We start from the raw sequence: 18,529 nt of genomic DNA on the forward strand, positions 1-18,529 counted from the left end.
GGTACTAATGTTTTTACTATACATCTCCAAATGGAAGATATCCCATCTATTGCTGATCAGGTGAAAATGGGAATTTTTTTTTGCCAAAATCACCAGGACAAATAGAGAGGGTGAATGTCCCCAGTGGGGATACGAACAATAAAAACCCGGTAGGGATTCTTGCCCTTTCTGACAAATATAAGAAAGTAGCTATAATATCTATGAATATGAATTCTGCTTTTCCTGATTTTGATGACATATACAGTGCTGTACAAACATCTTAAGCAGGTATGAAGAAATGCTGTCAATTAAGAATGCTTTCAGAAATGTAAGTTTATTTTTCATAAATTAACAGAGTGGAAAGTAAATGAACAGAAAAGAGATCAAATCAAATCAATAATTGGTGTGGCCACCCTTTGTTTTCAAAACAGCATCAATTTGTCTAGGTATACTTGCACACAGTTTTAGAAGGAACTTGGCAGGTAGGCTTTTCCAAACATCTTGGAGAACTAACCACAGATCTTCTGTGGATGTAGGCTGCCTCAAATCCTTCTGTCTCTTCTTCATGAAATCCCAGACTCAATGATGTTGAGATCAGGGCTCTATGGGAGCTAAACCATCACTTCCAGGACTCCTTGTTCTTCTTTACGCTGAAGATAGTTCTTAATGTTTGGGGTTATTGTCCTGCTGCAAAATAAATTTGGGGCCAATCAAGCCTCCCTGATGGTATGGCATGATGGATAAGCATCTACCTGTATTTCTCAGCATTGAGGACACCTTTGATTTCGACCAAATCTCCAACTCCATTTGCAGAAATGCAACCCCAAACTTCCCAAGAACCGCCACAATACTTCACTGTTGCCTGCAGACACTCATTAGTTTACCGCTCTCCAGCATTCCGCTAACAAACTGCCTCCTGCTACAGCCAAATATTTCACGTTTTGACTCATCAGTCCAGAGCACTTGCTGCAATTTTTCTGCACCCCAGGTTCTACGTTTTGTGCGTAGGACATGGAAACAAGGCTAAGCGACTCAACAACGCATGAAAACATAGGAAGTGGGGTGCAGAAAAATGGCAGCATGGGCTCTGGACTGAAGAGTCAAAATTTGAAATATTTGGTTGTAGCAGGAGGCAGTTTGTTCCTGAAGGGCTGGAGAGCAGTATAATAATGAGTGTCTGCATCCGCCCCAGATCTGTGGTTAGTTCTTCAAGATGTTTGAAACAACCTACCTGCTGAGTTCCTTCAAAAACCTTGTGCAAGTGTACCTAGAAGAATTGATGCTGTTTTGAAGGCAAATGGTGGCCACACCTAATATTTATTTGATTTATCTTCTGTTCATTTACTTTCTATTGTGTTCATTGATAAAAAATAAAATTAAACTATTAACACTTTCATTTCTGAAAGCATTCTTAATTTACAGCATTTTTCATACCTGCTTAAGACTTTTGCACAGTATTATTTATCTAATGAATGGTACCCAACTTATAATGTTACAAAAGGAGACAGATTGCGATACTTACTTTCTGGCACTTAGTTTGATAGTAAAGGGGCAGCCATGGGGGTCCACCTCATATATTGTAGGCTTCCCATTGGCGCAAGGGCGGCAGCCGTATTTACAGTGAATAAAAAGTTCTCCTATTTGTTCAGCAACAGCAATGTTATTCACCACCACTGTCAATTTGGCATTATCAACTGGACACTTTTCTGATTAAAAAGAAGAAAAAAAATCCAAAAAAGTCCAATTACAACATGATTTGTATAAGCTTATTTACACGAATTCTTTTTTTTTTTTTTAAGTATAATTAAACCTCCGAGAAGGCAATTTCTAGCCCCAGGTGTAGGGATTTCTTTGTCTGTTTTGCTTACCTCTTTGTTTAAAGAGCAGAAATTTGTGTTATTGACAAATCCTTAACCAGTTCAGCTCCAGAATCATTACAAAGGTCAGTTATGGGCCTATTGGGCAATGATTTTCACCTTACACAACTGAAAAAAAGTATTTTTTTTATTTTTTGGGGGGCGAGAATGTCATAAAGAGACCCAGGTACGGTGTGTAGGAGTAGTGGCTGAACAGACTTGGATGCAATTAGAAATATACATGGAAGATCCTAGTTCTCCATTAAATGGAACTGCCAGTGAAGTGTCAAAAAAACACCTTTATTCAGACATTGAGGATAGTCTTAAAAACATGAACCATGACAAGCAGATCAAATTGCCACCTCACGGGCTGTGAAAGAAGATAAACAAACCACTCCTCAGTGTGCAGCCTATGTAGAAAAACTCCTGGGTGTACAAGTCGGTATGGGGATGGCTGGAGGGAGAGATGACAACATCTACGGTAGCGCAGATGACGAGCCAAAGGACCGGACGGGCGTACGGCGCGTCAGAGATGACACGGGCTGTGTGCTCACTCCAGCCCTGGGGTTTCCACGACGACGAGTTTCACACGCATGCGCTTTATCAAGTTACAGGATTAAGGGCAACCATCAATTAAATACTATAAAGACTATGGACAGAACTAATGAAGAGTGGGATCTCCCATCATTGGCACCATAAAAAAAACCCAAAGCCAATACAATTCATGAAATATTAAAAAAAATTGGCAAATGAATAACAAATTAAACACTCTAAAAAACACTTGATAAAAATGTGTGCCATCTGTGTGTCACACTTAACAAGCCTGCAGCCTGAAGGGGGTAGCTCCCGACTTTCTATCCACAAGATGCAGCCTTCAGCAGTGTTGCTCTGCTTGGAATTTTTGCAACGCACATGCAAATTGTCTGTGGTGCACCAACATCTAGTGCACTTTCAAACGTGAGTTTATTATATATAGTTCTTTTAATAAACACGGTTGTTTTTGTGGAAGGTGCTATGATGGGCCAATATGTATTATTTCTGAGCTTCCGATTGTGATATTGTTGAGAGTCATTGTATGATGGAAACAGACCAGGAGAAGATAGAGGAGGATCAGACCGTATCTATATATTACCCTTAAAGGGACAAGCATTTTAGACCTATTACCTATAGTTCAATATAGGAGGTCAGCAGCCAGTGGTGGTGGTTACACATGGTGTGAAGAACATTTAAAGCGGAGCTCCACGTAAAAGGAGAAGCTCAGCTTCTCTGCCCCCTCCACTGCCACATTTGGTACCTTTTCAGGGGGGAGGGAGGATCAGGTACCTGGTTTTGACAGGTACCCACTCCTACTTCCGGTTGAGTTTTCTGCGGCAAACTCAGCTGGAAGCTCAGCCCCCCTCCCCCGCCACCGGGCCATTTACAAAGCGCAGAACGCTTTATGCATGCGCGGGAGGGAACAGGCTGTGAAGCTGTGTGTTTCCCTTAGTCGAGATTGCGGGTGAAGCTGAGAGCAGATTGAAAAATCATCTTGCGTGAGGACATCGCTGGATCCCTGGATAGGTCAGTGTCCTAATATTAAAAATCAGCAGCTACAGCATCTGCCTGGAGCTCCGCTTTAAGAATAAACATGTTTCAGAGAATGTTAGTTGCTGGTGGAGGAGAAGCACATTCATGTGGACTTTTTGTTTATCTGTATTTTATACTTTTTTTTTTTCCTTCACTTTTTTTGTTTTTTGTATTGTGGTGTTATATGATGATCTCATCATACACTTGATAGACTTGTAAATTCACAAATATGTATTTAATTGTGTACCTGTATGCAGGTGTAGCGCTAAACCACTATTGGTCTTGAATATTTTAACACTTGTGAGTGGTACGCTCTAAGCCCTTGTACACACAATCGGAGATTCCGACGGAATGTGTCCGATCGGAGCGTTTTGTCGGATATTCTGACTGTGTGTGGTCTCCTTCGGATTGTTTCCGTCGGAATATCCGTCCGACCAAATTCTCCAACTTGCCGGAAATATTTTCTGTCAAAATGCTCCGATCGGACATACTCCAATCATGTGTAGAGAATTCCGATCGGACAAAGTGCCACACATGCTCAGATCAAATTCCTACATCAAAGCTATTGGCTACTAGCCTGAACATAGTCCAATCGTAACGAAATAACATCATCATGTTCCGAACGATCGGATTTTCCGACAACTTTGTCCAACCGTGTGTATGCAACAGTTTCGGACAAGATCCGTCGGACAAAATCCGACGGATTTGGTTGTCGGAATCTCCGACCGTGTGTACAAGGGCTTATGCCGCGTACACATGATCACACATTCCGACAACAAAATCCATGTTTTTTTTTTTTCCGACAGATGTTGGCTCAAACTTGTCTTGCATACACACGGTCAAACAAATCTTGGCGGATATTCCGATCGGTAAGAACGCAGTGACGTACAACACATACGACGAGCCGAGAAAAATTAAGTTCAATAGCCAGTGTGGCTCTTCTGCTCGATTCCGAGCATGCGTGGAACTTTGTGTGTCGGAATTGTGTACACACGATCGGAATTTACGTCAACAGATTTTGTTGTCAGAAAATTTGAGATCCAGATCTCAAAATTTGTTTGTCGGAAATTCCGACGGAAAATGTCCGATGAACCCTACGCGCGGTTGGAATTTCTGACAAGCTCCCATCAAACATTTCCCATCTGAAAATCCGACCGTGTATACGTGGAATTAGATTTAGCAGCTGGTTTGTATAATGGTGTGTGCAGGGGTATTTATTTGTTTGTGCTTTCAGACAATGGCTACAGTGCTCATCGATGTATTCTTTGGGGGGGGGGGGGTATGGATCCCTGCATTACACATCAATTGTGCTGATGTGGGAATCTGTCAGGTTTTTCTTCATTCAACCCGGTAGAATGAAAAAATAAATAAAAATTAACGTGTATACCCAGTTTAACTGGTTAAAAGGGTTGTCCGCTTTCAGGTTAATAACTCTACTGGTGGGGTAATGCAGAAGAGAAGAGATTTCCCAACATAGGACCCTTTCTGTTTTTCCAACATTGCTTTCAAAATGTCTTTGTATATCATGGAAGCTGAACAAGCCTCCTATGTTACAGAGATGTCCTGACATATATGACCCCCCCCCCCCACCACACACACACACACACACACACTTTAAAACAGTACCAAAACATCTGACATCTCTTCAGGAAATAAAATTATTTTGGTTCTTATCTTTCAGTAATAAAATCAGCAATTCTGAAGGACAGGATTACAAACGAAAGGTAGTAAAGTGTTACTCACCAGAGGTCAGGGCACACCTCCTGCAAAACGTGTGCTGTAGAGAAGAGAGGAAAAGATTGTCAAATAAAAGCATCCTTTAACCATACAATAATAATAGGAACAATCATATAACATATCTATGAAAGTGGGTGACCAGTATCATAGTTTATCTTGTTAATAGAAACGTATAGAAAGGAAAACGCATGCAAGTTTTTAATACATCTTTTCAAGATATTTCTGACTTAAGCTGGCCATATACTGATCAAAATTGGGCCAATTCAGCCGGGACTGACAGAATTTAGTTCCATGTTTGGCCACTGTGGTTGAACAGAAGTTGATCTACCCATTAACTTCTGTTCAACAAACCTGTTGAGTTTTAGCTGCTCGACCAATGCTGCAAGTTATAGGCTGCAGAGATGTGTCTTTGTATTCTGATAGTGGGGAAGTCTCCCCGCCATCAGAATACAAAGACACAGCGGGGAGGATTCCTCCATCCACCTTGAATGTGTAGATGGGGAAATTAGCTCAGTATTTTTTTTTTGTTTAACCCGCTGGTTAAGTGAAAAAAATAAAAATAATAATAATAATAATAATCTACGGAGTTCCTTAAAATTGCATTTTTTTTCCTTGCACTTAACTGCCTCCAGGGGGCCGTCAATATCTAAAGAAATGGTTAATACTATATTTGCCCGGCTAGGAACAGGGGCTGGCCAAATCAAAAATATCCAATGATCTTTTTATAGTATCTTTTATTGTGCATCTGGCTGTTGAAGTGTATGCAGTTAAAATTTAAAGGGTGGGGCTGCACTCCTCCATCCCTCATAACATTTAACATCCTTTTATCTATAAAAGCTTTGCAAACACTCGGTGATCCCGTGAGTCCCCAACTCACTGAAGGACTTCCTGTTTGGTACTGACCACGCTGAAGCAGATCTGTAATAATGTGGTCAGATTGCACGCTTTACTGTTCTCTGGGATATACAAGAGACCCAGACAAGCAGACAAGTACTTAGCCAGTGACATCACAGGAGGACACTGAATTACCCACCCACATCATGGCTCAAGACAGATTTGTCAGGTGTATCCCTCCACTCAGCACAACAGTATTGGTGAAGAGGTGCTTGCAGCCATCTGATATATTGGTTATTTGCCAGCTTTTCTGCCTTATTGGATTTAACTTTTTAATAATGTAGTATATATATTATGGGATAGTCTGCTTGTTAATTGCAGAATTCATATAGGCTGTTAACCGGGAATTTGGAGTGGCTCTCACAGTTCCCAAAAAGCACCATTCTTGTAATTTGACTTGATTGCTTGGTCAAGTGCTAAGGTGTATGAATTGCTAATATACCTAAGGATAACATTAGAATTAAGCAATGTTTTCCAAGCCCTCATTCACAAGGATCACATTAATGTGTACTCCATGCCAGGTTACCCACACAGGGATGCACAGGTGTTCCGTGCACCCCCATGCAGGCAGTCCCATTCAGGTCTACTGGGAAGCAGCAGCTGCAGGGACACAGCCGTTGTTCCCAATATGACATCTGTGTGGGTGCATGGTCCTGAGCGCATACTGTCTGCGCGCGGGGACATGTACCTGCACAGATTTCAAATTGGGAGCAGCAACTGTGTCCATACAGCCACTGCATCCCAAATGACATCAATAGGATTGCCTGCACAGTGATGCACAGAACACCTGTGCATTCCTGTGTGGATAACATGGCCCTCCACATGGCGTATGCATTGATATGCCCTGTGTGAACGAGGTCTAAAAAGCACCAGGCAAGGGTTCCTTCCTCTGCAGCACAACTGGTTGTCTCCCTGTGCTGCTTTACTCAACCCCAGTCTGCTGGGGGGAATAGGGAATGCAGGAGGGTGACCCCAAACCAGATGCTTACACTGCGTGCATTTAAAGTACATTTTAGCATATATAAATTATTACACAGCCAAATTAATATGTGTCTTTATATGTGCCTGGATTTGAGCTTTAAATGCCAATAAGCAAGTGTGAGATCTCTGGAGATCACAGATGGCTCAGCAGAGTTCAAGCACTTAAGCACTTCTCTCTCATAATTCCTGCTAAGCATAAGAAACATTCCTCTTTTAGTTCTGTTTTTTTTTTTCTGTTCCCTTCCCTTCTGAGAATAGGAAGTTATAATTTGTTGTGCAATCCTAGTGTTTATCTTTGAATTTTAGAAACAATGTGGTAAATCTTTGCAGCAGAGTCCAATATCTAATTCTTGGCTGATTATTCCATACTTTCACTGAGCTCTGTGATCAGTATAGGTCAGCACATCCCCTGAGCCTTGGCCTTGATAGAAAGTAGACTCCCAGCCCCCTTCCTGAAGAGAACAGCTGCAGGGTGCCGGCTCTTGAGCAACATTACTGGGCAAGAGCCCTACAGCTTCCTGTCATAGTACTTTCCATGACTTGGCCGGCATTGCTCATGGCTTTCCGGAGAATGGCTTCCCACTGACCTAGCTGTCATGTACAGTTACAATCCACTCCTTCCTCTGCAAAAGGAGCCACACTCCAGTGTCGCTCACACGTGCTTAACCCTTTGAGCAAAAAACGAGAACCTGCTGTCATTTATTGCACTGGCCAAAAAATAAAATAAAAAAATTACAGCTGTAATATGCGCTTTTCAATGAATTCTGAATGTTCAATGATTCTGGAGCATCTTAAACTGATGTCATCAAGTCTGAAGCCCGTCCACACTGTCCCTAACACTGCTCAACCATTACCAGGGGTACTCAGGATTGGCTAGTTTGCTTGAGAATCTATTGGCTGCACTGTTCGATCTATTTATTGGTGGTCCAGTCCAGAGCAGCCAATCTGAGCTGACTATCCATCCGTCACAAGAATGACGTCTAAATGGTTTGGTCATTATGCTTTTCAGGCACCAAGGATGCCACTTAATGCTGTGGGATCCAACACTGCCGCCTGTCACTGCTGCCAACATGGCAAAGTGGGCAACAAAGTAGAGTTCCATAAAAAAAAAAAAAATGTGTGTGTAAATAAGAGGACACCAACACAAATATATTTTAATCAAGTGCAGCTGCCCTTTTAGGTGAAAATGACACTTTAAAGTAAAGATCTTGTTGTTTATTTGATTGTTTATATTAATAATTTGCATTTTTTTAACAGTTCTTTTCATTTATATTATAAAAGAAGTAGCACCTACCTTTACATTATCTTTACTTTAAAGTAGAGTTCCATGTGTCAGTGCATTGACTTACTGAAATCTGGGCACTGTGAATGGCAGCGATGCACATCATCACAGCACATTTTACTGCTTAAATGAATGATGACACCCATGTAATATTTTATCTGCTGCCACAGACTGTTAAATTTGACCTTTAAAAAAACTAAATAAATAAATGCAGATTTTTTTGCAGGTAAAAAAAAAGTGCATTTATTATTTTTCTTTCCCAAGGAGTCAGCAGAGTATTGCACCCGCAATCAGCAGATCATGGGTGCAATCTCAGGCTCCTGCAGATTCTCAGCATAGCTGTCTTCTTATACCTTCTATGGGTAGACAGGATTCAATCACACTTGTGCAACTTGCCATGCGACTTTGAACATCAAAGTCACATGACAAATCACAGCCCATTCTTTTCAAAGGCACTGGTTCAAATCGAAGCGACTTTGAAAAGGTGCCTGCACTACTTTGGTGCAATTTTGGTCCAGAGAATGTAACTTCTGATCAAACTCGCACCAAAAGTCACTCCAAAAGTCTCACTGAGAAGCCTGCGACTCTGGAGACGCATTAAGGTGAATGGAGTCTGTCCTGAGAGCAGGAAGAATCAATGAACTACTAGAGCGCTCACCAGCATCCTCCTAGTTCATTGAGAACTACAAGCTGTCTGCCGCAATGGCTGATGGTACTTGAAGGCTTTTATTCACAGAAACTGTGAATGAATGACGCAGATGTGTGGGCGGAGCCCTGCGCGGACGTGCTGTTTTCAAACTGTGACAGTGACTGCAGAGAGAGGACCCCCTGCACGCCGTCACATGGGGGAGGGGGGCTGGGAATGAAGCAACCCTAACAATGGGTAGAATATTTAACATGTTTGAAAGGTGAACTTCTTCTTTAAAATTCTATATTTACAACTCTGTGTTGCCCTATGTAGAAATTTAAAAAAGATTTTATTAGAATCGCAAAAAAATGCAATTCAAACTTATACCAAGTAGTACACAACAGGTTACCACTAAATAATCTACTATAATCACCTGCACACCAGAAATTGGGTTGTATGGCCCAATTGCCCCAGTGCTGTCATCCTAAAAATTTTCAGGCACTGGGAGTTGTTTAAGCAAAAGAAATGCGATCTCACCAGTGGGGTGATGCTCATTTATTTATAGAAAACGGGAGGAGAGCAGGTTTGTAAGAAAGTAGCTATGGTGTGTGAATCACAAGGCTGGCTAAACAGAATCTCAAAAGAAATGAAAAACAGTGTGTATATACCTGTGTCAAACTACTTTGTTGGAGTTGTACTTTAGGCACACTTGAATTAAACATAGCCTTTGATACAAACAAACAAAACCTGCAAGCTTAGTAATCATTTTCTATTGTCTCTCTTTGTGAGAAAGGGTAACGGTCACGGCACATTAACAATTTTCCCAGCCATCAGCAGGCATTTAGAAGAACGGGAAACTTAGCTGTGGCTACAGGTGTACATAACAACGTGCGGCCAATGTCCACAGCTGCGTGCCAAACACCACATCATTGTCCTCCGGACACAGGCTGCCAAGATCCCAGATGCTCTGAAAATGCGTTATTTTACATACAGCCATTAAATAGAGAGCTTGTACAAGCGGAGTAATTACAGGGCAGCCAGTTATCACTGAATGACGATGAGCTCTATGGATGGCATTTAAAAACGCGGCCAAACCAGGACATACAAAACCACCACATACCCTTTGAAGGACAATGAGCCGCACTGCTTATGTAAACAACATAGTGTGTATTTAGTACAGCAGTACAGTCTATTCACCATCTTTAATCTGTACCACTTGCCAATCAGTCATGTACCAGGCATGTCACTGGATATACCAGCATGATGCCCGCAGCTGCAGACATCATCCCAGTACCTTTGTTTAGAGCCGACAGTCGACTCTCTTGTACAAGCAATCCTAGCGGGTAACTAGCTGCTGGATTGCCTTTACAGGCAGTGGGAGGGAAGGTCCCACTGGGGGTCCCGAACGATCAGCAGATGCTTCCACCAGCTGATAACAAAACCAAACAAAGTCTGGATCAGCTTAGTTCAGCTCTGTGATATAGCAACCCGGAAGCAATGACCTTACATTACTTCGGGTTTACCTGGATGTAAATGGCGACATTTTTAAAAATCAAAAGCATTCGATCACACTGCTCTTGGTATGATTAAAATGCTTTTAAGGGCAGAGGAGGGGTGTGGGGTCTTATACACCCCAGAGCTCTCCATAAAGAGTACCTGTCACATGCCTATTGCTATCACAAGGGATGTTTACTTTCCTTGACAGCAATAAAAGTGATTAGAAAAAAATATTAAAGACAATGTAAAAATAAATAAATCATTTTTTAAAAAGGTTGAATTTAAAGTTATTGGGATATTATGTGATAGACCAACACAAAGTGGCACATAATTGTGAAGTGGAAGGAAAATAATGGTTTTCAATTTTTTTTTACAAATAAATATGTGAAAAGTGTGGGGGGCGCATTTGTATTCAGCCCCCCTGAGTCAATACTTTGTAGAACCGCCTTTCGTTGCAATTACAGCTGCAAGTCTTTTTGGGGATGTCTCTACCAGGTTTGCACATCTATAGAGTGACATTTTTGTCAATTCTTCTTTGCAAAATAGCTCAAGCTCTGTCGTATTGCATTAAGAGCATCTGTGAACAAGATAATCCACAGATTCTCTATTGTATTTAGGTCTGGACTTTGACTGGGCCATTCTAACACATGAATATGCTTTGATCTAAACCATTCCATTGTAGCTCTGGCTTTATGTTTCGGGTCGTTGTCCTGCCTGAAGGTGAACCTTCGCCCCAGTCTCAAGTCTTTTACAGACTCTAACAGGTTTTCTTCTAAGATTGCCCTGTATTTGGCGCCATCCATCTTCCCATCAACTCTGACCAGCTTCCCTGACCCTGCTGAAGAAAATAATTTCTACAACATGATGCTGCCACCACCATGTTTCACAGTGGGGTTGGTTCGTTCAGGGCGATGTGCAGTGTTAGTTTTCCGCCGCACACAGCGTTTTGCTTCTAGGCCAAAAAGTTCAATTTTGTTCTCATAACTTCTTCCACATGTTTGCTGTGTCCCCCACATGGCTTCTCGCAAACTGCAAACAGGACTTTTGACTTTCTTTCAAACATGGCTTTCTTCTTGCCACTCTTCCATAAGGACCAGATTTGTGGAGTGCACGACTAATAGCTGTCGTGTGGACAGATTCTCCCACCTAAGCTGTGGATCACTGCAGCTCCTCCAGAGTTACCATGGGCCTCTTGGCTGCTTCTCTGATTAATGCTCTCCTTGCCCGGCCTGTCAGTTTATGGAGACGGCCATATCTAGGTAGGTTTGCAGTTGTGCCATACTCTTTCCATTTTCAGATAATGGACTGAACAGTGCTCCGTAAGATGTTCAAAGCTTGGGATTTTTTTTTTTTTTTTTTTTAACCAAACCCTGCTTTAAACTTCTCCACAACTTTATCCCTGACCTGTCTGGTGTGTTCCTTGGTCTTTATGATGCCGTTTGTTCACTTAGGGTCCTTTCACACGGGGCGGGTCAGTGATGATCCGCCCCGTGGATATCCGCTTGCTCAGCGATCCCCACTGAACAGGCAGAGGACAGGTCCATCTCTGCACACTGCGCAGGGATGGACCTGTCAGAGAGCCGCTCTCCCCTATGGGAGATCGGATGACTACGGACCGCAGAGTCCGTCGTCACCCGATCCAATGACGGATGGAAAAGTAGGTTTTTCCTCCGTCACACTTTTTCGGATCGGAGCGGGACGGATGTCAGCAGACATGTCACTGCTGACATCCAATGCTCCATAGACCTCTATGGAGCATCCGTTCAGGTCCGCCTGAAAAACTGACAGGCGGACCTGAACAGATCAGTAGTGTGAAAGAGGCCTAAGGTTCTATAACAAACCTATGAGGTCTTTACAGAACAGCTGTATTTATACTGAGATTAAATTACACACAGTTGGACTCTATTTACTAATTTGGAGAGTAAAGGGGGGCTGAATACAAATACACGCCACATAACCTTTTGAAAATCCTTTATCCTTTTCCTTCCACTTGACAAATATGTGCCACTTTGTGTTGTTCTATCACATAAAATCCCAATAAAATTAATTTACGTTTTTGGTTACAACATGACAAAATGTGGAAAATATCAAGGGGTGCAAATATTTTTCAAGGCACTGTAGGTAGCATTATAAGGCAACTAAAAATGATCTCTGTATGTTATGATGTATGACAATGAAGCCAAGGAGCACAATGAATTCTACTTACCCCACAGGTGGTAATGACGGGATCTTTGAAGACACTACAGCACAGCTGACAACACAGCTTCACGGAGGGCTGCTCTGCAAACACTAGCGGGTCCTGCAAGGAACCAGAACAACAGAGGCTATGAGACAATGACATACCACTGAGCAGACATCCTGAAATCGGTGACATCATTCACCTTCATACATATACCCTCCCTGCAGGGGAACACTCATCTGCTCATGGGTGTTAAAAACTAACCCTACATAATGTAATATTTGAATTTTATGAAGCCAATAGTAGGGTGAAAAACAAGCAACCTCATGGCATGGCCTGGGACTTAGATGGTAATATCTAGTGTTTGTTTTATAAAAAGAAGATGTCAGTAATTTCCTGCTGGACTTTTCATCTGAATATTCTTCATTATGCGGTATCTATAGATGGAGCGCCACACCATTATTTGGCTTTGTAGCTTCCATAAAAGTTGAGTGCACTGGCGATTCTGATGGGAACACTGAAACCCTCTGGGATTATGGGAAACACAAAAGGTCAGAATAAAAGTCAACTTGCAACCATGCAGATGCCAAATGCTGAATTGTACAGGAGGAACTTGCTGACTTGTTTATTAATATGAATGTTTCAAGGCTGTCATCCTGACCCAGGCTTCACTACCTAGTGGGTCCTGGGCTTATTATAAAGGCACTTAATATGTACATGCCTGTTCCAGCTCAGTAACATATCAGGTAAGGATAAGGAGGATAGCACTGGCTGTGGGAGGGAGGGTGCTTCTTTATGGAAGAAAGTGGAAAACCACTCATGACTCTTGTTTACTAGGCAACGTGATTGCACGGCGATCAGTAGCGTCCCAGTACTGAGCACTGCAATCCAGTACTGTAGGTTGCAGTACCTAGGAAGCCACCGGCCAGCATTAAAAATCACTGTTTGCTGGTCAGAAAGTGGTTAAAGAGAATGTATGTGTACATATATTTATATCATTTATTACAGGTACTTATATAGCACTGTCAATTTCTGCAGTACTTCACTTATACAGTATATTGCACATTCACATCACTTCCTGCCCTCAAGGAGCTTACAATCTAAGATCCCCAACTCAGATACATACATAAATACATACATACACATATTGGGGCCAATTTTGACAGGATCCATTTAACCTACCAGCCTGTCTTTGTAGTGTGGGAGGAAACCCGAGTACCCAAAGGAAACCTATGCAGGCACAGGGAGAATATGCAAACACTGTGCAGGTATTGTGGGATTGAAACCGGCAACCCTAATACTGCTAGGTGGAAGTGCTAACCAATGGGCCACTGTGCTGCCTATATGTATATATACATACATATATTTTTACATATTAAATATTATCAGAACCTAAAAACATTTTTGAACAGGTTCATTTATTAAGTGTGTTAAATATGTATTTAATCAGGTAAAACATTATGAACATGTTACACTTACCACCTACAGCATGTACTGTATGCTCTAATCAAAAGCACCTGCACTCTGGGGGCGCTTAGTGGCTATAATGGACTAGAATAATCAGATTACACAGCTGAAGAAACTGGGTGGAAAATTCATAGCCAAACAGCGCCTGCATCCAATTTGATGTAGACGCGGTTCAGGTATTCTAACAAACGAAGGTGCCGGTTGAAAGACACAATAGCCTGCACTGCAGATTCGTCCATTCACGCTGTTGTCAAAGGGACATGCTGGAAGTGTATTCCGGTGGGAATACAAAGACACAGTGGGAGAGATTGCTGCATCAACATCACTTGTGTTGATGTCGTTCAGCCCACTGGTTGAATGTAAAAAAATAAAAATAAACTGACAGTGTGTATCCAGCTTTTCTTAGTTACACACAGCATGCCAGCAAGCGTACATAAAATACTGCGCCATGGGTGTATCCCGAATAAAACATTTTGGAGGTAAGATAAGATTTGATCCACTTTTAAACTTAACAAAACCCTTTAAAGTACTGACCAACATAATTTCTTTTTACATGAGTGTTAATCACAATTGTATACAATCTAAAGCAACGCCCATTTACAAGCTGCAATTTGTAAATGTAAACGTTATTGTGTGAGGTGGAACAAGTGACTTTTTTTTGGATCTCCAGTGTAGCTATTCATAAGGAACTGTTCTCTGCTATCAGTCTCTGGCAACCTTCCCTGCGGAGTCTTTTAATAGACTGGAACAGGAAGTGTGATAGGCTCGAGGACAAAGGTCCCGTTGCCATGACAAGCTTATCTGATGTATCTTCGTGTCTGATACACATCTGGATGGTGTACAAATACTTATGATGATACGTTTAATGACATCTTTGATTTGGGCAGCTTAGTATTAGCAACCAACTGGGTTTTCAATGTTCAAATGGATGAAATTGACAGGGCTGTAGCAGCTTTGCTGCAGACATTACTTCCTGTATCCCCCAGCATAGTTGTTGTGCTGGGATATAAATCAGAGTTGCTGGATACCAGAGCAATGCCAACAAAACAATAGTGTTATCCAGGGCTCCACAGATAAGAGAGCATGGGGGAAAAAAAAAAGTATTCTGGGTGGATAACAAACTAAAAACACCTATTTACAGGACCCCGATTAGGAACGAATGTTAATCATTTACAGATTTATATAATGCACCACTTTATTACAACAAACCCCTCAGCAAGTGTCCTTTCACATGCTCTGGCTTTTGTACAAATTGTTCTTTAAGGCGTGCCACAATCCCTTAATGCCCAGCTCTGAGAATTACAAAAATCTACCCTTGCTGTGGACTCCGGCACACTGCAAGGGTTAAATCCTTGTTAGCCCTAAAGCATGAGAAATAAGATGTAATACTTACCTTGCTCCTCTTTACAGCAGGCTCTGCTCCAGCCTGTGGGTAGGCCCTCTCTGTCCCCATGTACAATGCAGGGCTATCAGCCCTGAAATGTACTTGATGACATCATCATGTGACTGTGGGTCAGATAACCTTATTAAGGAGGATTAGGGGGGCAATTGCACAGATGGAGGAAGGGAGCCTGTAAGCCCTTGTACACACGGTTGGAAATTCTGACAACCAAATCCGTTGGATTTTGTCCGAAACTGTTGCATACACACGGTCGGACAAAGTTGTCGGAAAATCCGATTGTACATAACGTGATGACGTTATTTCGTTACGACGGGACTACGTTCAGGCTAGTAGCCAATAGCTTTGGTCTAGGAATTTGATCTGGGCATGCGTGACACTTTGTCCGTCGGAGTAGGCTACACATGATCAGAATATGTCCAATCGGAGCATTTTGTCGGAAAATTTTACGGACAAGTTGGAAAACTTGGTCCATCGGATACTCCGACGGAAACAGTCCAATGGAGACCACACACAGTCGGATTATCCGACAAAACGGTCTGACATTCCGTCTGAATCTCCGCTCATGTGTACAAGGGCTTAGAGTGAGAATTAAGTGACGTATTACACCTTATTCTTCATCCTCCAGAGTTTAGTAGCATTTGATCTTTGGAGTGTGGTGGAGGAGCCCACTGCAATGCTATTTTTTTTTTGTAATATCCAGAGTTGGGCTTTAAGTTCAGCCCACCAGGTCCAATACTTACCCCTGTCCCTATTTTGGTGATCTTCCCTCTGCATCCTTGCCCAGAGTTGCACAGCATTTCTTCCAAAAGTGTTCCGCTAGGTCCTTTTCTTCCTACGCATGCACGCCAGGACCTTGTTTATTCTTACTGTGAGACGTATCCATGGCAGCCTCTTGTGGAGCAAGAATGAATGGGGCTGCAGTACAAATTAGGATCCAGTGGGGATGCTTTTAAAAAAAAGGCTCTGCCACTCCAAGCAGGGCCTACAGTGAAGGTCGTCGGTAAGGGGAGGATGGGGCCAGGCCACGGCTCTGTGCGTCTTATAGACGTATAGAGCAGGGCTTGGGAATGAGCATGCACCAGTGCCCCTATAACAAGTGGCTTGCTATTGCAACCTTCTCACAGCCCCTCCTAATACTCCCCTGAGCTCCCTCTCGATCCAGCTCGGTGTAAGAGACCTTTGGCTTTCCCGGGTCTACCGCTCCTCATTGGCTGAGTCAATCACAGCCAGTGAGCCAACGATGAGAGAGTAGGGGGCGGGGTCGAGCCACAGCTTTATGAATCTTATCGATGCATAGAACAAGACTTGGAAGCGAGCATGCACCAGGGCCCCCATAGCAAGTGGCTTGCTATTGGGGGCACTGGTCAAGGAGGAGGAGCCAGGAGTGTCAGCAGGCCCTAGAAGATGATGATTGGGGCTGCTTTGTGCAAAACCATTGCACAGAGCAGGCATGTATAACATGTTTGTTATTTTATTTTTATTTTTTTTATTATTAAAAGCCGAATCTTTAATCTCACTTTAAATATAACAAAAAACAAAAACAAAACAATTATATATATATATATATATATATATATATAATTGTTTTGTTTTTTTGTTATATTTAAAGATTAAAGATTCGGCTTTTAATTAAAAAAAATATAAATATATACATATATATATATTAAGCTTTTCACCTAGTACAGTGAATTAAATTAACCAGTCAAGAGAATCCCCTTACAGCTGCCAGATGTATTTATGGGGGTATCAAATGTAAAGGTCCACTAACATAAGGCATTATATGTTATAAGGGCAGAGGTGTTTAATTTATATATGCCTGATCTGTTTAACTATCTGTATACACACAGGCCTGTATGCAGGATTCCTTGAATGTCAGAAAGCAGTCGTCGTGAAAACCTGCAGACTGGAAAGTCTAGTCTTTGCCGAATTTTGACTCCAGCGAACACTTCTGGATGGTTAAAAACATGAAAGCCCGCCTGGCTACTTACAGATTCTGTGACAGCTTTAAGATTTTCTCCTTACCGGCTCTTCTTCTTCCTCGTGGAGTGAAAAGTTGGAGCGCAAGGGCATGCTGGACTCTGAATGAAGAGAGCGCACGGATATGGCTGAATCTGAGCGTCGGGAGGTGCTAATCGGAGGCTGGAAAAAGAAAAAAAATCCAAAAGGGGTTGAGATAAAGTGTATCAGAGGCTCCCGATCTGTGCCAAAAGGGCAGATTGCGAATCTTAGGAATACAATGATCCAAATGAATGTCCACACACCATGCTAGGAACTGGAATGGGGTATGTCCAATAGAATGCCATTATATATCCAGCAACCTCAGCTGTTCTCTGTAGAGAGAATCCTTACATGTTGCAGAAGGTTGGCAGGGCAAATCTGATAAGTGCTGCTGTTTCACTAGTTCTTGGTGTTATGGGCAACATTCGCAGTCTGATGGACCCACGTTCCCCCGAATCCCCAGCACAGCTGCGGCTCCCAGCATCCTGCAGAGAGTGATTCGGTGTCTGCTCCAGGCTAAGTCCTGCCAGCTCTGTCCAGAGTGTATATGCAGACACTTCCTCCTATTGAATTCAGGCTGCTCGGCTGCTTCCTGCTGGAGATGTGAGGAGACTAGGGAAGGAGGGGATATACTAAACATGTGGGAAGAGGGGGGGGGGGGGGTGAATGGAGAATATATATTGGGAATGATATTCCCACTGGGACACTGCCAACACTTCTAAACCCTTTCAAAGCCAGTGGATAGTGTGTTAAAGAGAAGAACCTCTGTCAGATATTTATTGCTGTCTGTGTATTACACTTGCTTATCGTCCTGGTGACAGAAGGTGAATGTAAATCTCAAATATAATGGTTGTCACTGGAGCCAGATCAGAGGGGCTCCTGGACAGTTAAACCCCCCAATGCTTTCTTAAAGCCTAGTTGAAGACACAGAAGTTGTTATTTTTGTGTCATAGACATTGCATTAACAACGACTGTTTTATTTTATCTATAGCAATAGCGTGGTCTATCTTGTATGACTGTGCACTCTATTAGGCACTAGAAATTGACCATACTGCCCGATGCA

General features: G+C 42.3%; 1 protein-coding gene across 2 annotated transcripts in view; it reads right to left on the reverse strand.

Moving 5' to 3' along the window:
- The window catches only part of TRAF7 (TNF receptor associated factor 7), a 74,395-nt gene that overhangs the window by 24,548 nt on the left and 31,318 nt on the right, over window positions 1-18,529 (reverse strand). For both annotated transcript variants that reach the window (XM_077449359.1, XM_077449360.1), the window contains exons 5-8: window positions 17,491-17,607; window positions 12,627-12,719; window positions 5,145-5,178; window positions 1,502-1,685 (exon numbers count right to left, since the gene is read on the reverse strand). In XM_077449359.1, the coding sequence (XP_077305485.1) occupies window positions 1,502-1,685; window positions 5,145-5,178; window positions 12,627-12,719; window positions 17,491-17,607 (428 nt within the window). The remainder of the gene's footprint in view (window positions 1-1,501; window positions 1,686-5,144; window positions 5,179-12,626; window positions 12,720-17,490; window positions 17,608-18,529) is intronic.

The sequence above is a fragment of the Lithobates pipiens genome, unplaced genomic scaffold (assembly GCF_037356315.1).
Source record: "Lithobates pipiens isolate NorthernLeopardFrog02 unplaced genomic scaffold, aLitPip1_a1.2 Scaffold_22, whole genome shotgun sequence".
Lineage (NCBI taxonomy): Eukaryota > Metazoa > Chordata > Amphibia > Anura > Ranidae > Lithobates > Lithobates pipiens.